General features: G+C 40.3%; 1 protein-coding gene across 2 annotated transcripts in view; it reads left to right on the plus strand.

Annotated features, from left to right (window-relative positions):
• The window catches only part of LOC128891226 (synaptotagmin-7), a 63,491-nt gene that overhangs the window by 10,098 nt on the left and 39,477 nt on the right, over positions 1-13,916 (plus strand). The window contains exons 2-3 of one of the 2 annotated variants that reach the window (XM_054150584.1): positions 963-1,407; positions 13,338-13,589. In XM_054150584.1, the coding sequence (XP_054006559.1) occupies positions 1,406-1,407; positions 13,338-13,589 (254 nt within the window). In that variant the 5' untranslated portion in view covers positions 963-1,405. The remainder of the gene's footprint in view (positions 1-962; positions 1,408-13,337; positions 13,590-13,916) is intronic. The other variant, XM_054150583.1, reaches the window with a different exon arrangement.

A 13,916-nucleotide genomic window follows, 5' to 3' on the forward strand; every position in this document is an offset into this window, starting at 1 on the left:
ATCGGTCTCGCGAAGAATTGTTAACCATAACTAACAACGACGTCGAGGATGTCGCGTCGTGTTGATAAAAACACGTTTCGCTTAAAGAAACCAGTCGTGACGTGTCACGCTTTTGTTGGATTTTTACAATCAATGCCGAGCAAAATGTAATTAAATTGAAACTGTAGATTAATAATTAGGATTTACGATTGACTTTTCTGGTATGAAGAAAATCACTCGCAGTTGTTATAATTGATCAATTGTTAACTGAAATTCTCAAATAACTTTCACAATTTATTAAAATGGAGCAATTATAATCGAGTAGTCGTCGACTGAAGCTGCGCGTGAAAACAAACAATTAATTTCTAATAGAACAACAGGTATCAAATGAACGTTGTCGAGCACGCAACTGTTCACTATCAGACAAAAAATCTTAAATGAATCCAATATTGAACATTTAAAAAATGGCGTACACATATTCCGTAATTAATTTCTCAATCGCGATTGAAAGTATGACAATCGAAATATAATTTTTCTAATTGCAATTCACTTGAGTTAAATTAATCGTTTAATTGATCAATTGATTGATTGTGAATTTGATCAATGTCCATCACTGGTTATAATCTACCACTCAGCGATAGCGTCTTTTTTTTCTTGATACTGTATTCTTATCAGGCTATTACTGTTCCTGTTGAAATACAATAAATAATGCTATTTATTATAACAATAATAGGAGTTCATTTTGAAAGAAATGTAGTTTCTGCAGGTAATGTGTAAAGGGCATGTTGATCTCTCTTATAAAGGAGTTCCAGATAAAGTTTCTTTACGATCATGTTGACTGAACCTTTCATCGCATAATGTAGTAGACTCGAAAACTCAAGAAAAATAGCCCTATGAAGTCTCGATACATTGTACTAATATCAAAATGTTTATAAGTACTCATATCGTATTTTTCATCTAATTATTTTGTGAACAAATTGCAGAACTGTTCCAGGAGACACGGGCGAATTTTTCATCAATGAAAAGATGGAATCACTGAGTACCATTGTCCGTGAACCAGTTCTTAACCGACAGAAAAATCGTCGCGCTCGATGAACCTCCCGATCTACGAGACCTTGCCCCCTTGGACGTCTCTCTTTTCCCGAAGACCTGGTCCGCGCTCAAAGGAATTCATTTACCGTCGTAGATGAGGTGAAGGCAAAAACGACAAAGCGTCTGGACAGTCTAGCAGAAAATGATCCGCACCATCGCTTTAAACAGTAGCAGCATCGTCCACAGCTGTTTGTTAACTCGAAGGGGGACCACTTTGAAGCCCATCGCAGATAATTCTCCACGTTACGCGAATAAAAATAGTTGCGGTGCCGATCCCATTTTTATGCAGAACCACCGAGAATATCAGATATGACGAGAAAATCATCGTACTTCCATGTATTCCTATAGCTTCATTCAAGTCAAAGCGACACAGGTTTCGGACAGCTTTTCGGCAGGGGGTGTGAGTCGCCGGCATTTGTATTCGCAAGGTGTGCCGTAGTCCGAAGGGTGGGGGATCGCGAGCGAGGGCGCGAGCCCGTGTACGGGTAGAAAGCTGATGGGGTGGCGACGGTGGGGGTTAGCAGCCGCGAAGCAGCAGTGCGTCGCGACGCTGCCTGCCACGCGGTTGCTGCTCCTCTCCTATCTCGATCCCTTTTTCTATCTCAAACTCTTCTTCACGGCTACACGCTTCCATCGCTCGTCTCGCTGTCTCGTCCTGTCATTGTCACGTTTCTTCAGCCTTTGCTCTCCTTTCTCGACCCTTTGCTCTTCTCACCCACCCCCCGTCCCCCTCCGCCCCACCTATCAGCCCCTCTTGCTCCTTTGCCCCAACCGCGCCACTGGCTCCCTGTACTTTCTCGCCCCGACCTTTCAACTTTTCCCCGTGCCGATTTTCTCCGATTCATCGCCTCCTCCACGATCGTTCGCTTCACCCTCGATCGCAACCCTTTCGTCGATGTTTCCGCTCTTCTACCCTCACGTTCACCGATCTGATCCACGGTTAACCGGCACGAGTTCTCCGTCCACGATCTCGTCGATCGTTCCTTCGATCTGTGCGTAAGGTAATCCTTCCCGCACGGTTCCCTGAGTCACGAGGGAAGGGAAACGAACACCGCGATATACTGTCGAAGGTTGGACGTATCCTTGGGCGACACGCACACCGGGGGTGTTTTTTGTGAACGTACGCGGAACTGTACGCGCATTAATGTCGTTTGCCGTAGAAGCTGCTACTTAACTAGCGAGAATTTAATACGTGTCGCAGAGGACAGTTTCCTCTGTACCGGTGAGTACTTGACGCATTCCGTTCCTCTTCTCCCGTCAACGTCCCCCACGCCTTGCCTGTCGTTTCGTTCTTTTCGAGGGGGGAACCCCCGTCGAGGAATACGATTTTCTACTTTCGTTAGATCATTTCCTAAATACGCAATACCAGGTGAAAGTGACCGATCCCCTCTTGGAGAATTTTCTTATAAAAATCTGATTTTCCAATGGATGGAGGTCAATATTCTACTTTATATTGGTCATTTTTGTATTCGATCACATTCTTTCCTTGAAATGTATTTACGTACTGTACGTATTATGTGCTGTATAGGTCTTACTTTACTATTCAGATTCATTACACTTGGTTTTTCTGTTAATTCGTTACTCGAATGAAATCCTGTCCATCTCCGATGGAATTGTATGATATAGATTTTTCTAAAAGGGTCAACGAGAGTCGCGAAACGTCGCATCTCCTTGATAGAATATCGAGATCCACGGAACCGTTGTAAGCAAAACAGAAATATGGTATACCAATTTTGTATCTGCTTCGAGAGAGTTATTGAATAGCCGTACCTAAGAAAATAAAAGGAAAAATGACGGTGAATGTCATACGTGGCATGCCGCCGTAAATATAAATGCCGTAGGCTTTATGGAATGTTTCCATTTTCAATCTTTCCCGAAGGAAGTAGAACTCTTGCGATGCCAGCATCAGAAGGTAATATGAGGTAGTATTGCTTCACAAAAAAAAAAACGAGTTATGAAAGGAACAGTTTTATCGACATGGTCTTTCCTAAAATTCTTTCTGTCAATTTTTTCTGAAGATCTCCGATGCTTGTTGATATACAAGGGCCTGAGAATCATAAAGGCGTGACCGAAATGAAAATGTAAAATTGAGTCATACCATGATTTTATTTCTCTGGTAAAAATTTATAATTTATATAAAATCATGCGTAACCCAATCCTTCATTTTTAATCGAACCACTACGATTCTCAGTTCCTCTACGTTCTTCTTTTTTATTAATAAATTTTTAAATGTGACAGAGTTGTGGCACTATCACGTTACTAGTTGTCTTACCACTCCCGAAAGTGCGCTGTACTTTAAAACCTTACTTACGCTTCGAAACAGAAATCATTACAGACTACGTTTCCTTCCTCCCCTTTGAAAATCGTGAAATACTCGCTCGTAAATTCCAATTCAGCGCGAACGTACAAAAACTTCACCTCCCGGTACTGAAAGCAAACATCCATTAAGCAGCAGACTTTCGACGAACATTGCCAACATTCCTGCCTTCCCTATCGTTCGCCGTGCTTTTGAAATATGTATGTAGGGATTGAACGACTTGAACGTTTCAAGAGTTACCCTGTTACGAGCACTTAGGATTGGAGCAACGCTGGAGTAGTTGTCTTTTCCGTATTAACCCCCTATTGCATAATGCGCCTCAGCAGGAGCAAGATAAATAAATCTCGGCGAACTCGAGGATATTTTACGAGATTCTGGAACAGCGGACCAATCAGAAACGGAAGTGGGAAAATCTGTTTACATCTCGATTTCTAGGTGGAAACTGTTACCTTACGAATTCAGTTTTATTTTTGTTCTTCTTTAAACGTTTAGAAATTCATGAATATCAATTAAATGTTCTGTGGTTTTTAATTCATTAATAAAAGGGGTCTCCAAGTTTCCTTTGGTTGCTCTGCTGTTTCAGAATGATACTTTTTTTCCAAGGTACATGTGTTTTTGTTTACACGAGTATCAAGTAATTTATATTATTTATTGCCTCTCGAATCTCTAAGTTTGCACTTCAAGAAGGTCATTCAATTCATGGTCTACTCAATAATAATTAAAGAAGCTCGTGAATAACGTTTATACATTAATCACACTGTCTTTTACGACTGTTTAATGTATGGATTATATTTGTTGTATCTGAGGAAGCATGATTAAAAGTTGAAGACATTTGAGTATGACGTGTCTTAACTGCCAACGACTAAAAGTACTTGAGTGTCTTTTTTGATGGTGTATAACGTTTGAAAAATGAAACAATGATTTCCTGTTGAAGACTCGGTATGCCAACCCTCCGTTGCGGATAAGAGTACGCGCGTACGCGTACACCTCCCTTTGAGGATCGACTTATAGCGAGTTTAGCCTCGGAGAATCCTGTCGTCCGCATAATCGCCTTTTCGAGACGCAATTTTCTAACGGAGATCGAGAGAAATAGCGAAGGATCTCTGGCAGGGTAAGGCGAGGACGCAGAAGTAGCATCGATTGACAGAGACTGGGTTATGTTTGGGAGCCATCCATACTGCAAGAAGCCATAAAGAATCCCCTTGAGTGATGTTCACTTAGCGAGAAAAATCCGTCTACTTGGTCATAAATTACGTTTCCATGATGGTAACGTTAGGTGCCTTTGGTTTATGTAGCACGAAATCCTGGCCAACTATGAAACAACCTCTTTCGAAAATTCTGGTCACTGAATTCGGATCGCATCCAAGGCAACTCTCTCCGTTTCTTCGATATATGTATGTTAAAGATGGAAAGAATCTTCGCGAAAATATCAAAGTTCGCGTGACTTTTTTGCTCCACGCGCGATATCTTGAGAAGAGAATGACGAAACATATTTTATTCGGCAATAAGAGAAAAATGGAACGGGGAACTTGGTCGAGCATGCATAGTTTACGATAGCATATACCTTTATATAATTTTATTTACCTAATAAGATGCTACTATAGCTACTTGACGTTGTTTCTTCTTCTATATTTTGTGTTTGATTTTCGACAATTGTCGTTTTCGAGAACCATAATTTCGCCCATGTTGGCGATCGCGACATCAAAGCGATAACAGTTTACGTTTCGAAATGCGCGAAATGTTAAAAGTTAAAACTGTTTAGATTACGGAAGAAAATAGTGGTGGAACTGAGATAAGCCTCGATACCATCGGCACTTTTATATTTCAAATTAATGCTGTTATATCAGGTACTTTTGAACGATATCGAGCTTCTCGTGGCTTGGAATTATCATATTTATTAAGTATATACATATCGAATTCCTAAAATTGTCAAATTTTATCAGATTCGGAGAAGCGATAACGTTCCACGACACGCAGTCTAAGCGTGAAACGAAATTAGCAATGTTTCAAACATAAAATTGAAGGAAGTTTCCATTGTTGATAACATTGAATCTTTCAGATTTAAAAGAAGAGAAAGTAACGAAAGCGTAATAATTTTTATATTTAATTTAAAGACATAAAAATAACTTTTCCTGAAAGTTTCCTTTCATCACATCATTTGTATAGTTTTTCTCTATTTTCTTTTGGCCTGTTCTCTATCCTTTACTCTTTGTATCAGAGTTTACATTTCACAAACAAAGAAACAATTGGAAAAATAATAGTTTCCAAAGCTGTTGACTTTATCTTTTTTCTATGACTAACAGTACCAGCTTTATTTAAAGCAAAGAGTTGTCAAACGAAGTCCACGACTCCGGATAACTGAGTAATTATACTGTTGCCTTGTCGAGGTCTCGATGACGTTCGATATCAGAACTGCATCGGTTCCACAAGAAATGTCAAGAACTCCATCTTATTAATAGTAATGAAAATTTATCTCAATTAATGAGGCTGAAAACAGAAGATAGTATAACAATGATCGACGACTTATCGATGAACGATAAGTAAAATTGAAGAAACTTTAGATCTTCTTCCAAGGAACTCTCTCAGAGAAATTTGCATACTCACGCAGATCATAGTCTCTCACAAGAATTTGTGTAACAGCAATACAAAAATTAAAAATAAAACATTCGTAGAACAAGTTAGAGAATCATGAATATTAAGACCACAACAAAGAAATAATAAAGGAGAAAAATAATCTTAAAAACTGGTCCTCGCTGAAATGTGTTTCATCGGTCAAGGTTACTATTCCTTATCGGCAATGGAGTCGAAACGGAACGGGTCATCTATGAATAACGTTTCCAAGTTTCCTTTCTGCGTGGACTTTGTCTTCTCGTCCATCTCGGATGCTGACGTAATTCCATTGTGGCTCTAAATGAACATTTGCAAGACGGTTCAATGGAAGCACGAACGTCCTACCTTGTTTTCGTCCAAGTACGCGAATCATGGTACGTTTGGTCCTAACAATTCCGTCTGTATCATCGCAGATGCAACTTTCGATTCATGGAATACGAATCGACGATCTCATTGTACTAACTGGAAGACGAAACACTTTGGAAACATCTATGATAACATATACAGAAGCTCTCAGGGATCGAGAAAGTCCTGGATCCTCCATTTTGGAGGACTCCACGTACGTTTACCGTATTAAACAAAGTAACAGAAAGGACGCAATACTCTCCAACGTTAAATATTACTAATTTAGGGGATGCTAATGGCCTCATTAGCGGTGTCTGATAAAAACCATCGCCGAGTCTTATATTAATTAAAGCCACGGTTAATATTCAAGTCGTTATTTTGCGTCAGTTTACGTTCCAGGTAACATTTTTTCTCCCAAACGAGCAACATTATTAAGTTTCGTCTCAGATCCGCTAATTGAACTCATCGATAAACTTCATCCAGCAGATGATGCCTCGGGGCGCGACGGTATTAATCGTTTGACCAGTCTCCAATTATCGGCTTGTTTATTAGCAAATAATTAGTACGAACAGCCCGCTGGAACGATTAACAGCGTCGCCGTCCGATAGGGGTCACCAAACGATTTTTCCTTAGGGTAATTTCTACAATTACCGTCGATACGGCGGCGTTTCAACGATAATTGGAAAGCGTGCGGGGTTGTCGTACAACTTGTCGCATGTCGACGTGGCCGTGTTAAACGCCAGTATGACGCTGTCATACCACATGGGTGTCATAGGTATCAGTGCAACGCGAAGCTTGGACTCGTCGTGGAATAAATTATCACCGGAGTTGCCCCTAGGAGACAGGATCTGCTGGACAAGGCTTGCTGATCAGTTCGAATGACGTATCAGAGCCACGGCAACGTGAACTATTACACCAAAAGCATTGTTTATTAAAGTGGGCGATTTATGAAAAGTTGGTGAAGCCAGTTAAGTATATACAAGCCTCGGGTGGGCCCTTAGGCAAGAATTGTTCGCTGTTAACGCTTATATACATAGGTTGGCATTTGGTAGCATGAACGCACTACAGACGTTGCTCGTGAAAAAATGAATCGAGAATGTTGAATAGAATTTTTTGTAGGGGTCTTTGTTGTCGAGAAAATTGATTTCGAATGTTCTCGGAGCACGCGCGCTGTCGCGTCTGACCATGACTCGCTGCTTCTACTTACCTATGGTCTATTTTAACTTATTCAAACAAAATGACTGCTATGTTTTATACGTTCTGTATTTAAATTCTAGTAATCGTTACGTTCCTCGCAGGAATAGACTTCTTTATATAAAATTGATGAATCCCAATTTGTTTTGCTCCCGCAAGCTCTCACGCTGGTATTTTTATTAATAACTTGGACTTGATCAGGTCTTGGGGGGGTCGACGGAAGTTGGCCGCGGCAATCGATGAAAATGAGATAGTTATTTAATTCCCGACGACCGTGGGTTTCCATCTTTCTGAGAGGGACGATAATCGAAAGCACGTGAAACGAGCTGGAACGTGCGCGTCTCCCGTATCGATGACGATGGCGAAGTCCAAGAGCGACACAGGACGCGAGGGATGCAGACGTTAACAAAGTTAGGGGAACAATCTGCCGCACGGTATCGCCAACTCGATATCTTTTGTCTCGAGACAGCCTCGTGCGAGGAAATCGAATTACGGACGAGAGCTGGACTACGCCAAGTGTCCAAGTGGCCCTTGAGGGGTTGTAATATAGTTGCACACTCGGAAGAAACGCTATGTTTTATGTGTCATTTTATTCCGACCATTAATTCAGTTTTTATGTTAGTTTACGACGGTGCAGAGCGCGGTTTATAAACGAGGTAAGAAAGGGGACTCGGGAGAAAGAAATATTGAAATTAAAGGGTTGTATATTAGTGGTAAGTATAGTTTAGAAACAAATTAAAAAATGTTCGGATAAAGGAATATTGAAGTACAAGTCATAGACGCTACGAGATGGTTTTCGATTTAGCTCGGCCTGATAGATACGGTAGTATATCCGCTATTTATACAAATTTTCGAAAACATTTCAAGTAATTCTCAAAGAGGATTAAATTCTACAGAAAAAACTGAAACACCTTTTTACTCCAGCTTCTCCGATAAAGAAAGTATTAAATATTTAGACCTTCCGTATTCACCAACAATTTATTCATCTTCTTTTCGATCAATCTATTGGGTTGTCCGGAAAGTCCATGTCGATTTTTGGTAGGTGGTACAGGTCTGAATATATCGAAGTGGTTGAAAACAAATAACATGCATACATCCCTTAAAAGGTTGGTGGAAAGGTTGTGGAATAAAATGGCACCTATGTAATTCAATAAATATATATTAAAATTCAAACGTGTTTTTGAATGTTTCTTAGAAATTGGCACGAACTTTCTGGACAACCTAATAGTTTTGTTCTAATCCCGCCAAGCAACACTCGAGGCTACGTATTGAAACATAACGCCGTCAGTTTTTCAATATGCTTGAAATTGTACGTTCAATCTGTATACGCGCGGCGCTCTCCACTGTCGTGACAAAATTTTAATAGGAACTTTCCTCATCCGCAGGACGAGAGATGAAATTAACGAGCGCGAAAGTAGCGTTGATTGAATTCTCCTCTCCGAGCGTAAATTCGCATCAGAGCGTAGGGGGTGGATCGCGTCCAAGGGAAAACAGTCGTGGCATTTTAGAAACGATTTCCCATAAATGCATAAATACTCGGTTGGAACGCGTGCCGTCTTGCCGAATCCAAGGGGGAAAGAAAAAGCTACGCTCGACCTAATTTCAGAGCTTTTCACTCGGTAGATGGTGAATTATAAATGCCGTTTCGCCTCGTGCTGAGAGTCGAATTTTAAATGGTGCCGACTTGCGGGTGCCTACAAAGCGTTTCGTTTACCAGAAGAGCCTCGATCCTGGACGAACGAAGGGTCCAATGAAAGAAGGGGACAATCGTCTGCGATCGTTAGCCATCACGGAATCGATCGTGAAACGCGTCCGGGGTGCAAATGGTGTTTACTCGAATAAAATTCGTAGAACTTTTCATAGAAACGGGGTATTCGACAAATTCTCGGGGGAGTTTCTAAATGAATATTGCTGGAATAGGGGAAAAATATGGAGAGAAACTGTTTGGCATGGAAAGAAATAGGTCACTCTAATTGGCGGTTCATGGGGAAACACTTAGTTATTCGATCGATTTGTTTTATTCCCCCAATAATCGTATTCCTTGTTTCCCTTTCAAGTCGATAACCTTCTTGTTAGCTATAGGAGTACCTTTTACTATAATTAACGAAAATTCGTAGTAATGAAAAGATGCTATCTAGTATTTGAGGAATAATTAACATATGTGTAGAGACTCTTGTAACTCAAGGGTAACTAGTTTATTAAAAAATTCATAGCAGCGAAGAATACATCGAGCAGATTGAATTCTGTCGTGTTGAAGTTCACGTTGAATTAAATATGTCTTTAATCGATTACTTCTATTGTAACTGCGTAAAATTGCTAATTATTTAATTATTTAACGCGTTTCGGTTATAAGGTTGCGTGACCCTCTTCAGAAGTCTACTTTTTCCGCCTGAAGGGGGTCACACAACCTTGGTGACCGAAATCGTTGAATAATTAAACAATTACGCATTACCTCGCTATATTAGCTCGATAGAACCACCAAAGTATTACTTTCTTTTCAAGTATTTGAAGAAACTAAATGCAGTTCAAATCTAGACCAGCAATTCTTGGATATCTTAACGCAAGTTCAAATTTTTCATTCGAAAAGGAACTTGTTGAACTAGTAAAATGGCTCGCTAATCGATCACGCGCAGCTCCACTTACATCACACAACTAAAAAAATATTTTCTCACTGTTCAACGCTCACATAAACATCACATCAAAATTTGCACCAGTTTCTTTGAAATGAACTCCCCAAGGCTCTGTTTTGACGCAGTTCGACTGTCTCGTCAAGCTGCGCTAGCCTCGCGGCAGGTTCGCCGTCGATTATTATTATTATAATGTTCGATTATTGGTCGGATCACCGAGCTTGCGCTCGCTTCGTTTGATCTCGATTGTCGCGTCGAACAAGTGAAAAAGGTGAACTAGAATCAGACGAGAACAAGGGGCAGGGGTCCCCCGTCTTTAATTAGACCGGAGACTGCGTGGTTGCATCGGCAATTCCGGAAGTACAGCAGTTATCGGATAAATTATCGATGCATCGATTTAGCTGTTTCACTTTACGCCTCTCGACGGAGGCAATCCTTGGAACGGTTTCCGTCGTTGCCAACGATCAACTAACGGGGCAAAGTTCCGTGTAATTGACCACGTACCGGGACCACGATCCCCAATAAACGAGTCGTTCCGTTCGGCTACGTTCGGTTACCGAAAGTTATGCGACCATATTCGCGGACAAGTCTACCATGAAACCAGGAAGGCCTTCTCCTCGTCATACCTTCATATAGGAGCCTCCAAAAGCTCCTTGTTTATTTGATTTCTAATTTAAGTATGGATTTTCGAAGCATGGAAGAGACTTATCTGTTTTTCTATTTATTTTGGTTACTTACAGTGAGCGTAGAAAGTATTCGTACACCGATCAATTTCCAAAAAAAAAACTGTGTAAAATTGTAATTTATTAACTTATTTTTTATAAACAATGACATTCTACATATTCTCCGTAATCTCTAGAATATATAGATTACAAAAAAAAAATAGCTATTTATGTAAGTTGCTAAATTAACAAGAAAAAAACAATTAATCGATAAAAATGTTGAAGCAATAAGTATTCGCACAACTGTTTAAAAGTACTTTCCTGGAAATTTGATGGTTTCTAATTCGCACGGAGCAATAAACTAATGTGTTTACGTTACAAACTCTACTGTAAATGGTTATTGCTTCTATACTTTTACTCACTTTTCGCATGTTTTCGTTAATTTCACAAATTATATTAACTAGTAAATGTTGTTTGGACTATATCTATCTTAGAGACTTCCGAGAATATGTAAAATATTATTGATTATTAAAAAAGAAGTTAAGAAACTACAATTTCACAGAAAAGTTTTTTGGGAAATTGATCGGTGTACGAATACATTCTACACCCACTGTATTTGTTTTGTGCCCCTGTATCGGAGGGCTCCCAAAGAGCTCGTTTTTCATTTGATATTTAGATGCATGGAAGACATTTATATTCTTCCTTGTCAATATTCTGTCAATAATACAAATTCAATCTTAATTCTTTCCATCTGATTGTCTTAATGTTGAGGAGACTGCATGAAAAATTCGGGGAACACGTTCGTTTTCTTGATCGCGATTCGTCTCCGCAGTTATAAGTATAAGTGACAAGCAACGGAATTTTTGGAAAAGAATGTAAATGCACTCCCACGCCCTGGCAACAGTCCAAACATGAACCCCGCAGTAAATTTATGGCCGATCGTCGGGGCTAAATTGACGAAAATTACCGCGAGAACAAGAACGGAACTTACCTATCGCGAAGTTAATTAAAATTTCGTCAGACCGGTGGAAATACCAAAAATATCCAAGCCTGAATATGGACTACAAATACAATACTGATAAATGTGTCAAATACCACCTTTGAAATGTTCAGTTAATTAGAATAAGTATTATGTTTATTTTGCTTGAATAACAATTGTTTAGTGATATTTAATAATATAGTCACAGCTTACAAATATGATACAAATCCCCACAGTTACAAATAATATTCTTCCAAGAATATTCACACCAAATTATTCATATCATGTAAAAATTCCTTTTTCCTGCCCCTTTAAAAAAATATTAATCACTCGACCTCCAAGCCTCGATTCAATTACCATCGTTCAATGAAATGGACAAGTGTACGTACAACGATGAAGAACGTAGAGTGAAAAATTAGTTGAAACGGCGGCTATCGATCCAGCAGAAAACTGCAGTCGACACCCGACGAACTCGATACCTATCCGCGTTACGATAATCGTTCGCTCGTTCGTCTGCTCGATTCGAGACTTCGTTCGATCCGAAAACTCGTTCGCCACTTAAGTCGAACCAGGCGACGAAGCGACGAACGAGAGCAACGGAGCGTTCTTTCGGAACGGACGCCTTTCGTTGGATCCGAGGCGAGATCGCAAAGAAATCGATCGTCCGGTTTATTTATTCCCGCCTTGTCCTCGACGAACCACCCCTATCTGCGTAGAAAGCGGGAAATACGGGGAAACGGTGGAACGGATTGAACGGAAGCGGGTATTTTTAACCCCCGCGTTGCATGAATTTTATTTTGCATTTCGAGGAAGAAATTGCCTCTTGGTTATTCATGATCAGCGAGCCCTCGAAGAACACGGTCTTACGATCGGCCAGGCAAATTGCGATTGCGCAGCTTAGAACTGGACCAAAGAAATTGTTTGGATCGTTGAGTATGACTGGATATTTTCGTAATCAAAATTGTACCATTGTTTTGACATGGGAAATGATCACGGACGGTCGCGTAAACGAAAAACGTGTTATGAAAGACCGGAAAAAGTATCAAAACAGACCTTGGCCTTCGTTCTGTTTATCGTACCTTGTTTCTGGAACTCCGCGAACTTGCTACATTGGACGAATAATTGGTATCATCCATCTTTACCAAGTTTCGGCTTGAAAACAAAAACAAAACTCGAAGACCTTTTAAATTGAAAGTATGTTTTATCTTTCAAACGCTGTAAAATGTACATTATCGTTAATATTACATATATCTTTGCATTCGTGCACGTTTCCTAATACTTTCGTTTCTCATAAATGCATAAACATCCTCAGTAATAACAAGTATACAAGCTGTCACCCAAAAAATCTGAGACTTTCTTCGACCCTTTTTTTGCCTCTGGGGACTCCCGTAAGAAGCCAACGGACGGAAACTAAAGAAAGTCACGAAAAGGCTGTAGGGGGTGGAGGTAGTAGGGCGATAGTAGCCGATCGCAGGTGCGATAATCAACGTTTGCAGGGTACACTTACTTGAGCGTGCGTTTCTTTGTTGTAGGTTGGACATGGAGCGAAAGGGCGTAATCTTAACAGCAATTTTCGGAACGGTGGGAGGTCTGGCGGTGTTGGTGGCCCTTGGTTTGGCTGCTTGGCTCTATTTGCGTGCGAAAAAGTCGAAACAACGGGACGACGACGACGAACACCGGGACGAACACGGGGACAATTTTAGCGTCGATCGACAGGGGAAATCGGCGAAGAGAAACGGCTTTCTCAATCTGAAGACTCCTCTAATTAGCACGAAAGTTTTTGGGTAAGCATTCCAGCGAAACTTACTTGGGTCCTGTTATCATCAATTTGAAATTGGCTGACGTAGGGAGATCAGAATTGGAACGAACGCTTTTAACACTAGGTTTACGGGATTGGAAATATCCGCGCTGCTTCCTTTCAGATCTGATTTTCCTTTTTAAACCAAAACTTATTTAACACTCTCTCGTTAATATTTTCCATCACCAGTGGCTCACATAGTCAAGTTCGCTTTAATTATCCGTATACTATGAAATGGAACCAAATTGTTATTTCGGTCAAGCAATTATTTCTTAAACAATGCGATTTCCTCTTAATCTTCCCAAGATTTTAT

The sequence above is a fragment of the Hylaeus anthracinus genome, unplaced genomic scaffold (genome assembly GCF_026225885.1).
Source record: "Hylaeus anthracinus isolate JK02 unplaced genomic scaffold, UHH_iyHylAnth1.0_haploid 12001, whole genome shotgun sequence".
Classification (NCBI taxonomy): domain Eukaryota; kingdom Metazoa; phylum Arthropoda; class Insecta; order Hymenoptera; family Colletidae; genus Hylaeus; species Hylaeus anthracinus.